Below are 20,115 nucleotides of genomic sequence, written 5' to 3' on the forward strand. Positions count from 1 at the left end.
TTTTAAGGCCCGGCTCAAAAACCATCCCCACTGCCATAAATGCCCCTTCCCACTGATTCTGAACTCCTAAAATCCTTAATGCCTACTCTTCTGAAGTATTTATTCCCGGCACAGAATTAGAGTTGGTTCATGCCTGCTTACTCTCCCTCTTCTATTAAAATTTACAGAAGTTAGGATCAAAAGCTTAAACCTCACTAGAGCCCAAGTATCTGGCACATAATAGGTGCTGAGTAAATATTTGTTAAATGTCTGGATAAATGTTAGAAAGCCACACTCCCCAGTCCTTTGATGTCCCCAGTCAAAGCAGCCCCACGAACAAGGAACTCTCTAGTCCTCCCCTGGAGATCTAGTCTTCCCCTGAATACACTCTCAGCCACTGTGCGCCTCCCGGCCCCGCCCCGCCAGACTCTGTCAAAATATGCCTCAACACCATGGGGTAGAGGATGTTAGCGCACGCGCCCCCCTAAGCCGTTTTGTACGTTTTTTCTACCTCCGCCCTCGGAGCTGCGTAGTTAGTCAGACGATGTAAGTTAAAGGGTACTGTCGTTCACCCTGTAGGCCAGGACCTCAATCCTGTAGGATAGGACCCCATTCCCAGAACACGGCGAGTCTCCCACAGACCCTCTTACCTACTCAGGAGGGTGGGGACTCTTCGTGAACGGCGTCCTGTCTGGCCAATACCTAATCCTGATCAAGTCAGTCAGCCAATGGCTGTGGGTCAGATAGTTGGAGAGGGGCGGGGCATGGTTGCTAGGGCAGAGCTAGTGGCGTGCGGCGAGAGGCTCTGAGAGAGACTCCGTGGTTGCTAGGGAGGAAGGTCACAGAGCGCGGCTCACCGATTGGGCGGTGTCGGGGGCGGTGGGCGGTGACTGGGAGGCGCCCGGGGAGGTGCCGGGGTGAGGCGCGGACGCACGAGCGCGAGTTCCGGCGGGAGGCCCTTGCTGAGGGCCAGCGTCTTCATCATGTCTTCGGCTAAGCTGGACTACACCATCGAGATCCCGGATCAGCCCTACCGGAGCCGGGGTAGGGAACGAGGGTTGGGTCCAGTCCTGGGGAGGTGACCTGACGAGTCTGTGGGTCGCGGGCGTAGCCTTGGCTCCGCCCCTCTCGCGGCCCGCCCCCTCATAGGGTCCCGCGGGTCCGGGACTTTGCCCGGCTCCGTGAGCCCCGCCCATTTAGTCCCCGCCCCCAGGGTCTCCCCCTCTCCGAGCCCCGCCCCTTCCCTACGTCAGGAAAGGGCTCGATTGCGGCCCTTTTTCCTGTCCTTTTCAGCCCAGTGTCCTCAAATCCTTGCCCTTGTCTCTCTCCTCGTAGCTGAGGACTGCCAAGGACGTGGTCCTTTCCGATTCCTTTGTGTGGGATTGAGCTTCCCACTTCCTAGCCTCTCCTCGGCAGTTGTGGCTCGAGGTCCCACCCATTATTTTGCCGAAGGGGCGGGGATCCTCACCAGGTCACTGGTCCTCCTAGCAGCAGGGGGCCCAGAACCCTTACCCTCCCTCCTCTCTAGTTCCCTTAACAGTTCTTAGCAGTCTGCATTCAGGTAAAACTGTCGGAATCCTATTTCCTTTTAGTAGCTGGATGGCATTTGATAAGCTCCCTGCTCTGAACTTGAGTTTCTCATCTGCAAAACGTAACTGCCCTTATAGGGTTGTAGGGTGCACCACAGAGTTTATTGTGTAAAGTACCCAGCATAGAGCCTGCAATAGAGTGAGCACAGTAATTGGCATTTAGGATTCTCATTAACTACCTCCCAGTCATATCATTAAGAAAACTGTGTGGGAGGCCCCATAAAATTGGTAGCCTTTAAAGCAGGCATGGCAGTGTGAGTTGGTTTTAGGGCCCAGAGAATGGAAAGTTTGGCCCGGATTGGGAATTATGGCCAGGAGCTTGAAGTACAGGTCTGTGTGGGTTGTTCCCCTCTGCAACCTGAGCCTAGCAGGTCTCTGGCCAGTATTACTGCAGCCTCACCTTCCTGCTTGCAGAATCACTGCCAATAGCTCAGCCTTTTTCCACTCTCTACCAGAGTGATCTTCGTGGTGCAAAGGTTTGATCTTATCACTGCTCTGTGTAAAACCCTTCAGTGGCTCTTTATTGCCCGCAGCATAAATAAAGTCCACATTCCTTAACATGGCTTTCAAAGTCCTTCATAATTTAGCAGCCCCTTCTTAACTTTGATCGCTATGTCCTTCACTGTTCAATTTGAATTTTATGTTCTGGCAACGCCCGATGGCTTATGATTCTCCACACACTTCTTGCTTCTCTGCCTTTGCTCCTGCTGTTTTCTCTTGTCTGGAATGCCCTTTCCCCTCTGCTACCCCACTCTGTCCCCTTGCTTGTCCTGCTCACCATTTAAGGCTTAGCTCAGATGGTACCTTCTTCAGGAGAGCCTTTTCAGACCCCTCCAATAACATATTACGCTCCTTGGTTAGGGTCTAGGAGGGAAGGCAGTCCTGGGCTTCCACTGAACAGCTGGCTGTTATTTCCTAGAGCTGGATCTTTTGGCTTCGGGCTCTTGGGCTTATGGTGTAAAAATGCTTTTGAAAAGTTTTGACATCAGCAGGAGATGAGTGAGTTAATATTATTGCCCTTGCAGAGCCTTGAGCTACAATGGGCTGGAGCTGCCCACTGCCTGACCCAGAGGGCACAGGGTCTCTGTCAGTCCAGGTGGGGGGCCTTATGGTCCTTGGTTTGCATTCCTGCTCTAGCTCTTACTATAGCTCTAGCTTTGGCAAGTTATTGCAACCTCCTGAGCCTCAGATTCCTCGACTGTAAAATGGGAATCATTATCTTACCTACCTCATGGGATCGTGAGGGTTAAGAAGATAGTGACTGGATATGAGGAGTGCCTGGCTAGGAACAGGTGCTCTTTTAGCACTTTTCCTGCTCTTTGTGGCTCCCCTCAGTCCTCTAGGGGATGAGGTCTTAGAATTGAAAGGAATTTCAGGGGGCCATTTTGTCCTGATTCCCTCTATTAGCATCAGGGCATTATGCTGCTGTTGGACCTTTCCCTGACAGGGTTCTTCCTTCCAAAGGTCTTGGCCTGTTGGAGGCAGCTGGGATTATTAGAAAACACTTCCCCTTGTTGAGCCACAATAGGCCTTCCTGTTTTGTTTCCGCTCTCAGTTCAGCATTTGCTGTGTCCTTGCCCTGCGTTAGGTGCTGGTGCCTGAGAATTGACACACACATAGACTCGCATTAGGGAGCTGTCGCATTAGGGAGCTGTCGTCTTGGGGAGAGGGAGAGTTTATAAATAGGTAGTTTCACAGTTACGTGATAACCACAGGGCTGCAGGGTGGTGGTGGATACAACACAAAGCAGATAATTTCTCTTCCTTTCTCTTCCAGAGGACAGCTTCATGTCTTCCTCAAATCTTCTCCAAGGGAAATACCTCCAGGACCCTTAGCTGTTCTTCCTCTGATATAATTCTAATAGTGTTCCTCCTTCTGGTCACTCCTCAGGACTGGCTTTAGCTCATCATGCCCTTCCTTCTCACAGTGCTTGCCCCAGAGCCATGGCAGAGGTGGTAGGTCCCCTCAGGAGTTGCTAAGAGCGCTGTGGTTCCCTGGATGCAATTGCTTCCCAACTACAGAGAGCTCCCCTCCAGGCTGACATGGCTTCACAGACTGAGGATATCTGCGGGCCTTGGAGATTCTCTCTCTTTTCCATAACTGTTGAGTAGTGGAGACGTGTGTAGAACAGTCATATGTGGTTTCTGGAATTGCTTTTTCTCCAGATTTGAAAATCAAAAACAGAGAGCCCAACACTGTGCTGTGAGTAGACAGAGAGGCAAGCAGCTGCTGCTGACACATCAGTTAGCTGGAAGACAGCTACACTGCAGGTCATCTAGCGCCTGGGCATTGTGGGCCAAGCTGGGCAGCTCAGAATCCTCCTGCTGGGCATCTCACCAGCCAGTATCTGTGGTTGCAGCATACTAAGCGTAGTCTCTCCCGGGCCTTTCCTGAAGCCCATTCCTTGACCCATCATCTCCCATCTCCCCTCTTTTCTTCTCTGGCCAGTGATCCCTTCCCTGTGTTTGAATACCTGGCTCTCTTATTTCTTTGAGGAAGGTTCTTTCCTTACAGCTCCTACAGTGCTATATTACTCTGTTGGTGTGATGCTTTGGATGGTTTTGCTCACTATTCCTGGGGCCTGGCAGAGATAAGATGTGTAATTCATCTGTTGAGCTGAGTGGAGTCACTTGGCAGCACTGTGGGGCCAAACCAGAGCCAGTCTGACTCCCCAGGCCAAGATTCTGCTTCCCCTCCTCCCTTCCCCTCCTCAGCCAGGTTCCGCCCCGCGTCCCCTTGGTGGCTTACTGGCAGGCCAGCAGGCCTCCTTAAAGGCACCGTGTTGTTCTCATGTTCAGTGAATATTGGAAAAAATAATTAGTGGGGCCATGGGGCTTGGGACAAGTCTTAGAGTAAAGGAAAGAGAAGGCCTTAAGGGAGTCACAGCAAGGGGAAGTGATGGGTTTTGTTTGCTTCTCCAGGATTTATTGTGAGCCTGTTCCCATTGCTAAGCACTGGCCAGGTTCAGAGAAATGTAGACCTTATCTTAACCCTCAGGAAGCTTTCACTAGCACCCTGGAAACAGCTTAATACACGATAGATCTCTTGTGGGCCCCTGTAGTGGAGAGGCTTCCTGGAGAAGGGTGGCCCAAGTTGGACCTGAAGTGTCAAAGGGCTGGCGGGTGAATGGGAGCAGCAGAAGGTGCAGACATAAGGCCTCTAAAAGAAGGTGGGGCATGGCCGGAGAGTAGCTGGAGGATGGCCACAGTGGCCTGGCAGGAGGCAGGTGCATGCTTTTGGGGAGTGGGGTGAGATGAGAATTTCCAGAGCTATTACGCCGGCGAGGTCGCAGACACCCAGGTGCAGAGTGAGCTGTGACTTGATCCTCTTGACTGTGGGGTCCCCAAAGGTATTTCTCTCTTTTTAAAGCAAGAGTTTCATTTTAAACCATGGTGTATTTCCTTTCATCCATTATTAAAGTGTCTCTTATATACTAGGCCCTGGATTTGTGATCCAGACCCAAAGGGCCCTTTACAGGCCTCTTTTTCTCTGCAATCTCTGTTGTGCTTGGGTCGTTAACTGCTACCTTCCCACATGCCAGGCCCACCACAGGCTCTCCTGCATTATTTTATTAATCCTTATGACCACCGTGCGAGGTAGAGAATACGCTTATCCCATTTTACAGCTGAGGAACAGAAGCTTGTGGAGAGGTAAAATCACTTGTGCAAAGTTATTCCAGGTTTTAACGCAGAAATCTCACTGCAAAGCTTGTGCACACAGAGATCTCAGTTGCCATTACGAAGTGCTGCCTGAATACGATTTCATTTCTAGGAAATAATTAAGGACATGCACAAAGAAAGGGATGTCCAGTAAAATATTTTTATAACAGCAAAAATTGGAAACAACCTCACGCCTAGTAATGGGAGATTGCTCACCATAAATTATGAAATATCCGAGAGCCACTCCGCAGCCACTAAAAGTGATGGTGTAGAAATATATAAACCGACAGGGAAAGATGTTCACAATATATTGCTAAACGGAAGAAAGCAGATTACAAAACAGTATGATTCCAATTTTATTACATATTCATTTTCTTCTATTTTTACAGTGAGCATGTATTACTTGTGAAGTAATAATAACTTCAATTCATTGAACTCTCCCTTTGTGCCAGGCACCATGATAAGCCCTCTATAATCATTGTCTTATTTAATTTGTATTATTTTTATTATTATCTGCATTTCACCAATAAGGAAATTGAAGCTTAGAGAGAGCGTACTCAAGGTCTGTTTCATTAAGTGGCAGAGCCAGGAATTTGAACCCAGATTTTTTTTTTTTTATCAGTGAGATACATGCATTTAACACTTAAGAGTTTACCAAGAGCTTTTACCTGCGAGGTTTAACTATATCTAATTGTTGTTTTTTAAAAACATTTTTTATTGTGAAATATAACATATTTACAAAACAATAAATTTCAAAGTATATTGTAACAAGTAGTTATAGAACAAATTTCAGAATTTGGTAAGGGTTGCAGTTTCCCAATTTTAGATTTTCCCTTCTTAGATGCTTCAAGACACTGGAGACTGAAAGAAATATCAATATGATTCAGCAGTTATACTCATTTGTTAAATCCTGTCGTCTTTGTTATAACCCTTCCTTCTTTGATCCTTCTCCTGATCTTTAGGAGTATAGTGGGCTATGCCCATTTTAACTTTTTCGTGTTGGAATGGGCTATCAATAATATGGGATAAGGGAATGGAGCTAGGTGATGTTCTTGGAGAGGCTGGCCCCTCTGGATTTCAGGACTTATTTAGTGTAGGTACTCATCTGGAGGTTATAGGTTTCTGGAAAGAAATCTTAGTGCATGAAACATTTGTAGAATCTCAGATAAAGCCCTAGGTGTTCTTTAGGGCTGGCACATATGGTTTTATATAGTATGTACTTAAATAAATACAAGTATTTGGAGATATTATGCTATTCTACTATACTGTTATTTCAAAAAGTAAAAATAAAGTAACTTGGTATAAACATACCAAATACCAAATTTGTGAGACTCTACGAAATATTTCTAGGGAGAGAAGGAAAACAAAGACCCTTTTATTCTTTCGATTTTAAAAGAAACATAAGTTCTTTGTATTTTGATTCCGGCTGGCAAATAAAAAAGCACATATTGTATTAGAGACTGTCAGTCCTTTCCTTTGTCCTCTCCATGTGCCCCTGGGATATACACAGTCTAATTTATGCTTTAGTTTTTTGACTTGAACTTTGGTACAATATACCTATCTGTAATTCTTATATTACCAGTGTCAGTGTTGTTTGTTGAGAAATTCTGGAGGATAGGGAGAATGAGATAAAATTGTTTCATGGGGTGTCCAGTGGTGCCCAAGAAGTGCCAGGTTGAAAAAATAAAATTATTCTCCATTGCCAAGGGGCTTCTAGGCACCTGTGACTGCTTTGACTTCTCAGCTGCTTTTGACTCTATTGATCACCTCCTGTTTTTTTAAAATGACATTTAAAATCTTATTATAAAAGTGATACCTGTTCATTGTAGAAAATGGGTAAAAATTTTTTTGTCAAGAAAAAGAAAGAGCCTCTATTCCCAGGCTAATATTTTAATATATTTATAATGCATACATATATAAACATTAAGTAAAAAGGATATTCCATTGCACATTATTGTTTGGTAAGTTGCTTTTTCATTTAATGGTTTGTTATTTTAAAATATTTTTAATAATAGTATTATTGAGATATAATTCACATATCATAAAATTCACCCGTTTAATATATAAAATTCAGTGACTTTTAGTATATTCATTTAATTGTGCAACCATCGCCACTACCTAATTCCATAACATTTTATCACCCCCAAAAGAACCCCATACCCATTAGCAATCACTCCCCATTCATTCCTCCCTCCAGCCCCTGGCATCCACTAGTCCTCTTTATGTCTCTCTGGATTTACCTATAATGGTATTTCATATAAATGAAATAGATATGAAAGCCTTCTGTGTCTGGCTTCTTTCACTAAGCCTAATGTTTTCAAGGTTCATTCTTATATCGGTACTTAATTCCTTTTTATGGCCAAATAATATTCCATGGTATGAATATACCACATTTTTGTTTATCCATTCACCAATTGGTGGGCACCTGGGTTGTTTCCACTTTTGGCTATTATAAATAATGCTAGCTATGAATGTACATGTGCAGGTTTTTGTGTGGACATATGTTTGCAGTTCTCTTGAGTGTATACATAGTATTGGGATTGCTGGGTCATATGGCAACTACATGTTTTTTTTTTTTTGAAGAACTGCCCAACTGTTTTCCAAAGTGACTGCAGCATTTTACATTCCCACTTGCAATGTATGAGGGTTCCAGTTTCTCTGCATCCTCACCAATGCTTGGTATTTGAGTTTTTAAATTTTAGCCATCCTAGCAGGTATAAAGTGGTATCTCATTGTGGTTTTGGTCAAAGCTGCTTGATTATTATGTCAGGCATCTTTTCATGCACTTATTGGCCATGTGTATATCTTCTTTGGAGAAATGTCTATTCAAATCCATTGCTCATTTTTAAGCTGGGCTGTCTTTTTATTGCTGAGTTAGGAAAATTTTTATATATATTCTGAGTACATATCCCTTATCAGAGATATGATTTGCAGATATTTTCTCCAATGCTGGATGGTCTTTTCACTTTCTTGATGGTATTCTTTGGAGCACAAAAGTTTTTAATTTTGATGAAGTCCCAATTTATCTATTTTTTGTTTTATTTTGTCCTTTGGGTGTCATATCTGAGAAACCATTGTGAAGTTTTACTTCTAAGTTTTCTCCTGAGAGTTTTATAGTTTTAACTCTTACATTTATGTCTAACAGCCACTTAATGTATTATTGAATATTTACATATGATTAAATATTTTTCTCAGAAGTGGAATTAACTTGGTCCTAGTCTCATGTTTTGAAACTTGTGTATGTTCTGAAATTGTTGTGGATCAGTCTTCTCCCTCTGATTCCCTTCCTCCTTCCAACCTGTCTCTGTGCTGCTCTGGTTCAGGCCTTCTCCATCTCTTGCCTTGCGTGTTGCCATAGCCTCCTAACTGTTTCTAATGGATACTGTTAATGCAGTGTGGTGAGTGTAGGGGCGCGGTAATAGCGGGTGCTGTGGCTCTACAGAGGAGGGACTTCTAGTCCAGTGTGGTGATTTTGCGTGGGGTGGAGAGGGCTTCCTGCAAGTGACCAGTGTGCTGACTCTGCAAGCAGGCTGGGCAATAGCAAAGTGCAAACGTGGAGTGCCAGCATCCTAGTTGGAGAATAAAGAGCATGTGCAGAGTGCTGGAGGCCAGATGCAGTAGAGCAAGGTGATTTGGATTCCACCATCACTACTTTACTACTTTTTACTTGTGTAACTTTGAGCAAGTTACTTACTCTCAACTCAGTTTTTCATCTGTAAAAGGAGAATAACAACAGTGTCTTGCTCATAGGGTTGTTGTGAAGATTAAATGAGTTGATGTGTAAAGCGCTTAGACTTATACCTGACATACCGTATGTGTTAGCTCTTTTTGCTGTTATTGTTATTATTATTCTTGGTGATGGTATAAAGGAGGAGAGGGAATAGCTGGAAGATGTGTTATGTAATGAGAGGTGGGTAATGGTTTAGTAACAAGGTGGATTTGATGGCCTGTTGTTCTAGTTTGCTAGCTGCCGGAATGCAACACACCAGAGACGGATTGGCTTTCAATAAAAGGGGATTTATTTTGTTGGTTCTTCAGAGGAAAGGCAGCTAACTTTCCACTGAGGTTCTTTCTTACGTGGAAGGCACAAGATGGTCTCTGCTGGTCTTCTCTCCAGGCCCCTGGGTTCCAACAACTCTCCCCAGGGTGACTTCTTTCTGCATTTCCAAAGGCCTGGGCTGAGCTGCTAGTGCTGAGATGAGGAATGCCGAGCTGCTTAGCAGTGCTACATTGTGATCTCTCATTTAAGCACCAGCCAATTAAGTCAAACGCCACTCATTGTAGCAGACAGACCTCCTAGCTGACTGCAGATGTAATTAGCAACAGATGAGGTTCACGTACCATTGGCTTATGTCCGCAACAACAAGACTAGGTATGCTCACCTGGCCAAGTTGACAACTGAATCTAACTAACATGTCCACCCCTTGTCAACTTGGCAACTTCAAGCATCACCTTAAACAGATGGAAAAAAAATTCTGTTCTTGCTGAGGACCTGTGAATCTCAAAACAAGTTGTCTAGTGCCAAGATGCAAAGGAGGATATTCACAGGATATAGATTGTCATTTCCATAGGGAGAAATTGGAAGAAACACAGATGTAAAACCTGCAGGGCAAGCACCGTGGGATCTCAAAGTCTGAAAGTCATTTATCCTTCGGCTTTAGAAAGTGGCAGTCCCACCCCTTCCAAGGACCTATGCAGTGGCCCCCCTCTTTCCAAATCAACCTCGGGGAACATCGAGGAGGCCACCTCATGGCTCCACTCTCTCCAGGCATCAGGGCCACCCCTGGGCTCTCTGCCATTTCTGGGGCACACGCTCAACCCCTCCACATGGTGGCAGCCAGGCTCTCCCAGTCCCGCAAGGAGCATGCTCTACCTTCTCCAAGGCCTGAGGCTACACAACTCTTCCACTGCAACAAGATGAGAGGCTCATCCTCATCCTTCAGGGTAAACTCACCCTCTCCATATATACAGGTGGGTTCACTCTCCTGGCCGAGGTTTCTTGGCTTCAGACCCGAGCGTCCATGGTTCTCATTCTGCAAACTCCAATCTCTCCCTTTTGTGTCCTCCTTCGTCAAGATTGGCAGTGGTTCCATTTACACCAACAGTCCCTTCATGCACTCCAGGTCTTCTCCATCATTCTCTTCACAATTCCTCCAAAATCTCCCCTTTAGCCATCCAAAACACCATTCCAACAGGTCTGGTATTTGCAAACCGCAGCAGCACCCCACTCTCCGGTACCAAGATGTATTAGTTAGGGTTCTCTAGAGAAACAGAACCAACAGGGAACACTTGCAAATATAAAATTTATGAAAGTGTCTCACGTGACCGTAGGAACGCAGAGTCCAAAATCCACAGGGCAGGCTGCGAAGCCGATGACTCCAATGGATGGCCTGGATGAACTCCACAGGAGAGGCTCACCAGCCAAAGCAGGAATGCAACCTGTCTCCTCTGAGTCCTCCTTAAAAGGCTTCCCATGATTGGATTTAGCATCACTAATTGCAGAAGACACTCCCCTTTGGCTGATTACAAATGGAATCAGCTGTGGATGTAGCTGACGTGCTCATGATCTAATCTTATGAAATGTCCTCATTGCAACAGACAGGCCAGCGCTTGCCCAATCAGATAAACAGGTACCACAACTTGGCCAAGTTGACACCTGTCCCTAACCATGACACCTGTGTAGCCAATGCAGTCAGCCAAGGAAATGGGGAGTTTTGGAGTATAGAGGGAGACTGAGCCAGGTGCCAAAGACTTGAGTGGCTGAAGGGCAGAGCCAAAAGGTGGAGAGAATTCAGGAGTACCAGGGGGAGACGGTGGTATGGCCAGTGGAATGAGCGTGAAAGGAGCAGAGGTTTTTATAAGAGGGTGAAGTAATAATGATCTGGATGTAATGATAAATAACAATAGCCTTAGCAATTATTGTTATTACTCCAGAAAGGGCAATGGGGAACGAGAAGAATGCCAGCTCTTTCGCCTTGGTTCCATCCTTCACTTGGCAGCCCCGTGTTCATTCATCCAGCTCATAGCCACTGGAGACCAAGTGGGTAGACACACATTAAAGAAATACTTATGCAAGTCAATAATCAGTACAGATTGGATCATGCCACTTCCCCATTTCTGAATCTACATTTGCTTTCTGCCATGGAGTACAATCCCAACTCTAGGGTGCAGAAGTCCTGCTGGATCAGGCCTTAGTCCCACTCTTGATAGCCCTTTTGACCACTGTTCCACCCTCACACGGGGGTTCTAGCCCCCCGGGACTGCTTGCTGATCCCTAGACTGACTGTACCAACTCCGTAGCCCCCTGCTCCTGCCCTCTGTCCACCTGGCGTGCTCCTACCACTCCTTCAAGGCCAGCGCCCATGTGTCTTCCCGTGGGAGACCTTTCCCAGTTAACTGCTACTCAGCCATGTTCCTCGAATGTCTTGGATTTTCCTCTATTGTAGCACTTAATGTATAGATTCATAGGGACAGGGTGACTCCCGTGGGGAGATTGTTGTGCCAAAGGCTCCAGGTTAGGAATGGGCGTGGAGAGCAGAGCACCGGGAGGAGGTTGTGTCGGGGAGTGGAGGATGGGTAGGCGGAACAGGCTTTGGCTTAGGGGGCAGCCTTGAGGCTGGCTGAAAAGTGGAGGGACTGATTCCTTCCCTTTAAGAACATCACGGAAAGCTTGGGCTCTGGAGTAGGCAGGTGTGCCCAGGGTGACAGTATTCTGAGGGTTTTCCTCATGAAGATGCACGTCTGGTGGATGCATGACTGGAGTCAGTGAAGCCAGGGGTGCCAGCGAAACATTCCATGGAACAAGTGAGTGACTGCTGCAGCTTCAGTCTACAGCAAAATGGAGTTATAAATCCCAGCCGTGGGAGAAGGGGCACTTCTGAGGCCCAGCAGAAGCTGTCCGAACCTTCCCCCTTTGGGAATGCATTCACTGCTGGTGCATGCAGGCCTCACCTCCAGCCACCGGGGAATGTCGCCTTGCCTGGTGGCCTACTCTGTGTTTGAGATAAATCTCGAAGCCCTTTGCTGGTGTCTTGGTGGTGGCACATGGAAGGGATCCCTTTAGGCTGCGCTGGGGGCCTGTGTTCAGACAGAGGCACGGCAGAGAGGGTGGCCTTCCCCCGGGCCGGGTTTCAGAAATCCAGCTGCTCCACCTCAGAGACTGAAAGGGTGTCAGACCGTGGCTGTTGATCACCACCCTCAACCCGAGCTTCATGGGTAGAGTTGCTCCCAGCAAGGTTAGGCTGAGATCCCAGTGAGGGCCCAGGGATGGCCTCTCCACCTAAAAGGTGGTTGAGACTATTTGGAGTAGGCCCAAGTTGGACCTGGGGGACTGCCTTCCCCACCAGAGGCTGAGGCCAGTGTCAGCAGAGGCTGGGAGGACTGGCTGGCATCAGCCAGGCTGAGGCCCACAAACCGTCCTGGGATCCAGCGAGTACGGGCACTTAATCTCTGAAGGCCAGAGTCACCACTACTAGAGAGCAGGAACACTGAACTTTTCAATCACATTAATTTCCACAGGAAATTGTTGTCTTCCTTTTGTCCAAAGGTTAGTGATTTATATTTACCATCCTCTTTACTAGCCTTGAAATTTACTGTTGCCAGGTCACCAACGACATCTATAAATCACAGAGTGGCAGCTGCACAGAGCCAAGTGGCTTGTTCCTTGGAAGGGAACATGCTGGCCCCATTGGGAAGGCCGATAACTAGCTACAAACAGTCCCTCCGCAGGGGAAATGAGATGAGATCTGTTCAACAAGGTTGCAGGGAGGACTCTTCAAAAGCAACCATGGAGGAGGCAGCTTGGGCTCTGCCTCTCAGCCCATCGCAGAGGGAGACCTGCTTCCAGTTAAGGCCTGGAGCTGACGCCACAGAAGGGGGTCCCGGAGCTTAGGGTGGGCAGAGGGGGCTGGTTTTCCAGCTCTGCACTTCTTAGTTGTGCAACCTTAGGCAAGTAACTTAACCTCTCCCTGCCTCTGTTTCTTCATCTGTAATAACCGTACCTGCCTCACAGTATTATTATGAGGGATAAACCTCAATAAATATAGACTATTAGAATTTTCTGGCAGCACAGGGTGGGTAGTTTGGTATGGACCAGAGTCTGCCTGCCCCACCTGCTGCTTGCACTGCCTTTCCATTTCTCCTTTTAAGATCTTCTTCTTACGATTGTGTAACTATATACAGTTACACAATTTAACAGTGTGACTGTGTGAGTGTAAAAACCTGGTGTCTGATGTTCCCTGTATCCAGGGTTTGGACAGATGAGTAAAAAAAATAAGGACAACAAATAAATAAATAATGGGGGGGATACGGGGAAAAATTGGGTAGATTGAAATACTAGTAGTCAGTGGGAGGGAGGGGTAAGGGGTGTGGGCTGTATGAGTTTTTTCTTTTTTCTTTTTCTTTTTCTGGAGAGATGCAAATGTTCTAAAAATGACCATGGTGAACACACAACTATGTAATGATCTCGTGAGCCATTAATCGTATACTTTGGATGGACTGTATGTGTATGAAGATATCTCAATAAAAATATGTATAAAAAAGAAGTATATAGGGGTAAAGGAGCATGTTTCCAGCTTACTCTCAAGTAGTACAGAAAAAATATGCATCTCTATATGACTATGTTCATAGAGAGAATGATATCGTAAATGGGGCAAAATGTAAAACAATTGTTGAGTCTATGTATAAAGAAAAAAAAAGAACGTCTTCTTCCGTCTACTCATGGAATTAGAGAAGAGGTCAGCAAACTTTTTCTGTAAAGGGCCAGTAAATGTGTTAGGCTTTGTGACCCATATGGTCTCTATTGCAACTATTTGACTGTTGTTTTAAAGTGAAAGTAGCCATAGACGATATGTAAATGAAAGAATGTGACTGTGCTCCAATAAAACTTTATTTATGGACACTCAAATTTGAATTTCATTCATAGTTTTTCACATGTTACAAAATATTCTATTTTAGATTAAAAAGAATTTTTTTTTAAGTAAAAATCATTTTTAGCTCACAGGCCATACAAGAACAGGCCAAGGGCTGGATTTGTCCTGTGCCCTAGTTTGCTGACCCCTTGATTAGAAGGTGCAAATGCATGGAAAAAGTATTCACTGCTCTCACCTGGGTTGTATCTTTGAGCCACTAAAGAAAGGTGCCCTCCTGTGGGTTTTTCCAATGACCTCCCAGTGCTTCCTGAGAGCCCTACAGAAACCCAGCTGGAGCAGAGGGCAGAGGAAGGAGCTCTACAGGAGTTTGGGACTCAGGGGCTGTCAGGGTGTCTGGAACTGGCACCTGTGGGCTCCCGGCCTGCAGCCAGAGTGGTGCTGATTTCGGATGACTAGTCACCCCACCCCAACCCCAACTCTGGTGCTGACAGTCCATGTCTGTGTTTCAGAGACCAGCCCAGAGCGAGGTAGGAAGGAGGCTGGGACTCCACTGCCTGTGGTGATTCTTTTGGGCTGGGGTGGCTGCAGGGACAAGAACCTTGCCAAGTACAGCGCCATCTACCACAAAAGGGTGAGTACTGCAGGCACACGGATCCCCAGCGCTGCTGGGGTTCTGCTGCCATGGCCGCTCAGGCCAGGAACCGAGCCTCTGGGCTGCCCATCTATGTGGCAGGAATGGCACTAAGAATGGCCTTTGGGGAAGGCATTGGGATCATGGGGACTTTAGCAGGATTATCTTCCCTTTGCTGCCACCTCTGTGGCCTGGCTGGGCCCCTTCAGTAACCCTGGCTCGCTTCCCCGGTAGGTAGCCTAGCCTTGTTGTACTTCCCAGCTGTGGCATCAGCTCGGGCCACAAGTCCCTGTTGGCTGGATGATGCCTCTCAGGGCAGCAGGCGCCTGGGCTGGGTGTGCTGGGCATAGCCTGTACTTTCTCTTTCTCTGACCAGGTGAGTTTCTGCCTTAGGGCTGGCCACTGTGCCTTTCACACTCCCAAACTAAAGGGGTCTCTTAGGTGATTCAGGCTTGAGGTTTTCATGCTTCTTGGGCCCCATCAAGAGTTGGATGCTGAGGTGTGATAATTGGAGAAGGATAGAGGAGGTCCTGGTTATGTTTTAGAAGCCCCTTTATCTTTTTGAATCTTTCATTTCTCACCTGGTGCTGTCCTCTTCAACCCAGACATCCACAGAGCATCCTCCTGCAGGGGCACCAGTACAGACAGAACCAGGCGCCAGCTGGAGGCCGTGGACTGAGAAGGAGTGGGGGTCACCTGGGAGAAAGGCCAGCTGAGGCCTTGTAGCCCCTGCCCCTCCCCACCTCTATCAGCCTCCTTCATGCCACCCTGGCCAAGGTGTATGGTAGCCCTGGAATAGGAGAGGGGTTAGGGTAATTATGAGGTTGAGGCTTGCCCCAGCCAACAAGGCTAGACCTCTGGTGTTGCCTTTTAAAGCAGATTATTTTCAGCAACTTCAGAATTCCACTCACTGGGCTAGGCTTGCTTGTCTGTTTTTTCTACTAGACTGAGATCCTTGAGAGCAGCCAGAAGAACAGGAATAGGGCAAGTGTCCAGAGGTTAAGCTGAAGAGTCCTTGGGATTGAAGCAGAGATTTGATGTTAGGTTTGTGTCTTAGAAAGTCTGTCACTGCTGAGCAGGGGAAGGACTGGATGGGCCACCACTGGGAGTAGGTCGCATGTTTGGAGGGGATTGCAGTGATCCGGACAGAGGCTGGTCAGGAGTTTGGGGTTGGTGGTGCAGGTGGGGGAGAGGTTGACGGATGGAGGAGTGCTTTGGACAGTGGAGTAGTGGTTTAACGAAAAATTGGGTGTGGGGCTGAGGATTAGGGAGGGAACCAGGATAATGCCAGGTTTCTGGCTGGGGCAGATTCTGGGCAGAGGAGGGTGTGGTTTTTGAGCCAGGGAACACCAAAAGAGAAGACATAGGCTCTGGGGTGGATGAGATCCTCCTGGAGGGTGTAGAGGGAACAGAGAAGAGGGCCAAAGACAGAGCCCTGTGGGACCCAACGCTTAAGGAATGGACGATGAAGAGAATCCCCAAAGGAAAGGAGAGTGGCCACTGATACAAAACAGTATCCAATGTGGATGCATTTTCATCTCCTCTAGTTTCCAGTCCATAATCAGATTCCTCAGTTGTCCCCCAAATGTCCTTTACAGCTAATTTGCCCAAACAAGGTTCCAACCCAGGACCACATATTGAATCTAGTTATTTTGTTCCTTAAGCCTCTTTTAAATCTAGAACAGCCCCCTTTTTTTTCATGATACTGAAGAGCCCAGCCCGCAAGAGATTATTTCAAGGAGTGCGTGATCCTGAATGCTGCAGGAAGGGAAGTAAGATGGGCACTGAAAAGGCATCCATCAGGTCTGACCATCAGGGAGGATGTGGGTGACCTCGGTAAGAGCAGAGTTGGGGCAGGAATTAGACTGGAGTGAGTGGGAAGGAACAAGGTGGGAAGAATGAGTGTCAGAATCATTTCTAGAAGTTTGTCTCTGAAGAGAGGGAGGGACATGGGGAACACAGTGTAAAAGGCAAAGGCTTTTCTTATAAGTTTGATTTGAGCAGGAAATTGGAGGACGAAAGAGACTGAAAATACAGAAGGGCAAGGGGAGGGCAGACCGAGGGTGTAAGGAGATGGAGAGATGGTTGTTTCAGGGGAGAGGGGAGAGGGGAGAGGCGGGATCTGCCCTGCAGCCCTTGGCATGGGAACGTTCAGGTAGGAGCAGAGGTGCCCAGACATCTTGGGAATCTCAAAGTGAGGCCCAGACCCATGGACTTCAGGGAGGCCCAGTGTGTGTGTGCGTGTGTGTGTGCGTGCGCGCGCCTATTCCCAGGGGGCATTGGGTGTTTATACAGGGCATGCTCTTGGGTGCTAGGTACTTAGGGAAGGACTGTGTATGCCCTCATTGATGGTGTGTTCCCAGGAATTGCTGAGTTCATATGTTCAACACGTGCGTGTGTGTGTGTGTGTGTGTGTGTTGGGCTATGTCTCCCCTTGTAATGTGCTTGTGAGGTGGACAGAGGCAGCTAGTGTGTGGACCCTGGTGGTAGGAGGTGTGTATACACTTGCTGGAAGTACAGTGGGTGTGTGCAGGAAGGTGGGTCACAGGAAGTATTGTGTATGTACTGACAGGCTTTGTTACATATATATAATCATGGTGAGACTCTGGGTAGGTGGGTGGGTGTAATGCCAGGAAGTGCTGTATGTGTGTGTGTGAGTGCGTGTGCACTCCTGAATGTGTAGTGTGGGTGGGTGTGGTGGATGGGGTGCTTTTCCATGCCTGTGCAGCGTGTACAGTGGGTGTACACTGGTGGATGGTGGCTGCTGTGTGTGTCTGCGCTTGTGGGATATGAGCTAAGTGGGTTTTGTGTGGTCTCGCCCCGGGAGTCCTGTGTGTGGTGATGATGGTGGTGGTGATATGGGAGTGTGCTTGGGTTTGTGGGCAGTGCTGTGTGTGGACTGGAGGTGGGTGTGTAGGAAGGCATTCCATACCACCTGGTGTGTTAGCGCTGAGCGTTCCCAGAGCTGAGGGGTTGGGTGGCATCAGTGCCCCCCTCCTGAGTCTGGGCTAGGAGGTTGGGGGCTCAATTTTTCAACTGACCATCCTCATTTGGCTACAGGTAATTCAAATACTGCACCCACAGAATTTTCTCTTTTTTATTTTACGAGCACCATTAATTTCTGCTACGATTGGTTTAGAGTTTACTTTTTACCAAGTACTGTTTTGGGAACTTTACACATTATGTTTTTTCATTTAAGTTTCACCACAGCCATAGATGGGTGTTATCCCAGTTGACGGATGGGGAAACTGAGACTCAGAAAGATGAAATCAGTTTCTCTTTGTCCATACTGTTAATAAGTGGTGGTGGCAGGAATCAAACCAAGACCTCTTTGACCCCAGAGCCTGCCAAACCCAGATTCCCCTAACAAAGGGGTCCTTTGTCCCTGGCGCTGGTTATTGAGAGGGGATTAGGATCTAGGTAAAGTAATTTTGGCTCCCTTTCTGACAGGTCTAGAAGGAGACCCGTCTGGAGATTGGGGTTGCACTTGACCTAGGTAATGAGGAGACAGAAGCTTAGAGAGGATTTGATTCCGGTTTTAGAATTTGAGAAGCCACAGTGTTTACTATATCTGGAATTGCAGGGGGAGTGAGAAGGAGTGATCCCAGGCCTTGGAGCCACATGGACATGGGTGCCAGGCCTCTGAGGCCAGAGAGGGTGACCTGGGGGGTGGTCATGGTGACCAGAGACTGATGTGATGCAGGTGTGGCTCAGGAGTGGCCTCTGGTGGTCAGGATTGGGACCTGCAGTCTGTATCTCAGGTGTTGGGTATCATGGAGATACTACCTTCTTGTGCCTGGGAGGTAGGGACAGTGCAGAACAGAGGCACTGCAGCAGGGTATAGACAAACATGCTTTAAATGTGCAAGAGTTGGGCAAGTGAGAGTACAAGGTCTGGCAACGTTCCCCAGGGCCTTTGGTTAGGGGAAAGGGAGCAAACCAGATTGAGGAGACTTCCTTCTGGTTTACCCAGGTCTCCAAAGCATGCATTGGGCTCCTGGGCTCAAATACCATCCCAGCTGACAAGTCTTAGCTAGCATGGAGTGGTTATTCTACAAGTGGCCCTTGGGTGTGCCTTCTATTTCAGGAAGGCTCCTGTGTCTGTGAGTGGTAAGCTGGGGTGGGGGTGGGGCACTGCAGGGCTCTGTGGGTCCTAGGGAAGTTGGGGTCTCTGGATCCCTGACCTTAGCTTATAGCCCCCCACCCCGTCCCTGAGGAACGACCAGGCCTCTCTCCTCTCCCCAGGGCTGCATCGTGATCCGATACACAGCCCCATGGCACATGGTCTTCTTCTCCGAGTCTCTGGGCATCCCTTCACTTCGTGTTTTGGCCCAGAAGCTGCTTGGGCTGCTCTTTGATTACGAGATTGAGAAGGAGCCCCTGCTCTTCCATGTCTTCAGCAATGCTGGCGCCATGCTCTACCGCTACGTGCTGGAGCTCCTGCACACCCATCAGCACTTCTGCCACCTGCGTGTGGTGGGCACCATCTTTGACAGCAGTCCTGGTGATGGCAACCTGGTGGGGGCTCTGCGGGCCCTGGCAGCCATCCTGGAGCACCGGGCTGCTGCGCTGCGCCTGCTGCTCCTGGTGGCCTTTGCACTGGTGGCAGTCCTGTTCCGCGTCCTGCTCTCTCCACTCACCACCCTCTTCCACAGCCACTTCTATGACAGGCTGCAGGATGCAGCCTCTCGCTGGCCTGAGCTCTACCTCTACTCGCAGGCTGACAAGGTGGTCCTGGCCAGGGATGTGGAACGCATGGTGGAGGCACGCCTGGCACACCGGGTCCTGGTGCACTCCGTGGACTTTGTGTCATCTGCACATGTCAGCCACCTCCGTGCCTACCCTACTTACTACACGAGCCTCTGTGTCGACTTCATGCGCAGCTGTGTCCACTGCTGAGGTCCTTGCCCCGCCTTGCCTCTGCTCCACAAATAAATGCCTGACACTGCCCCATAACTTACATGTGTGGGCCCCTCTTTTGGTTCAATCCGCTATGGCCCTATGGACTTTGTAGTTCCTCCAAGAAGAAAATTCCCATGTATCTACTGGTGGTCTCATTATCCTAGGATCTTAGGGGGTAGGAGTCTCTGTGGGAGCCATGCAATTGGTTGTATTTGGACAAGTGTAACATTGGCATTTAGGCTATGAAGGATTAAGGAAAGGGGTTTGAGGAAGGGCCTTAGAGTTGATTTTTGATTCCTTGAATGGAAAGTGAGCTTTGAAGGGAAGTGCTAGAGGGTGTGAGAAGGCTGGGGGTAGGGGCTGTGATCTTAGTTCCAAGGTCCCAGAAGGGCAAAGCCCCACGGTGTAAAGCCCCATCCCCATGGATCCCCTGTGGTAGTTCAGTCAGAGAGGCCCCTCTCACCTCATTGCCAAGGAGTCTGAGGG

General features: G+C 48.0%; 2 protein-coding genes across 7 annotated transcripts in view; one reads left to right on the top strand and one right to left on the bottom strand.

Annotated features, from left to right (window-relative positions):
- ARMH1 (armadillo like helical domain containing 1) overlaps window positions 1–623 on the bottom strand; it is a 46,159-nt gene extending 45,536 nt beyond the window's left edge. For all 3 annotated transcript variants that reach the window (XM_077149911.1, XM_077149912.1, XM_077149910.1), the window contains exon 1: window positions 491–623. The gene's annotated coding sequence lies outside the window, so the exon portion shown is untranslated. The remainder of the gene's footprint in view (window positions 1–490) is intronic.
- Window positions 508–19,683, top strand: TMEM53 (transmembrane protein 53). 4 transcript variants are annotated; one of them, XM_077149913.1, is made up of 3 exons: window positions 508–1,023; window positions 14,607–14,728; window positions 18,973–19,683. In XM_077149913.1, the coding sequence occupies exons 1-3, from the start codon at window positions 963–965 to the stop codon at window positions 19,624–19,626; spliced, it is 837 nt and encodes a 278-aa protein (XP_077006028.1). In that variant the 5' UTR covers window positions 508–962; the 3' UTR covers window positions 19,627–19,683. The 4 variants fall into 4 exon arrangements, with proteins under 4 accessions (XP_077006028.1, XP_077006031.1, XP_077006029.1 ...); XM_077149914.1 differs by lacking the exon at window positions 14,607–14,728 and adding an exon at window positions 16,440–16,564 and having other exon boundaries at window positions 908–1,023; XM_077149915.1 differs by lacking the exons at window positions 508–1,023; window positions 14,607–14,728 and adding exons at window positions 15,549–15,772; window positions 16,440–16,564.
- The last annotated feature ends 432 nt before the right edge of the window (window positions 19,684–20,115 follow it).

This window comes from Tamandua tetradactyla, chromosome 2 (genome assembly GCF_023851605.1).
Source record: "Tamandua tetradactyla isolate mTamTet1 chromosome 2, mTamTet1.pri, whole genome shotgun sequence".
Taxonomy (NCBI): Eukaryota; Metazoa; Chordata; class Mammalia; order Pilosa; family Myrmecophagidae; genus Tamandua; species Tamandua tetradactyla.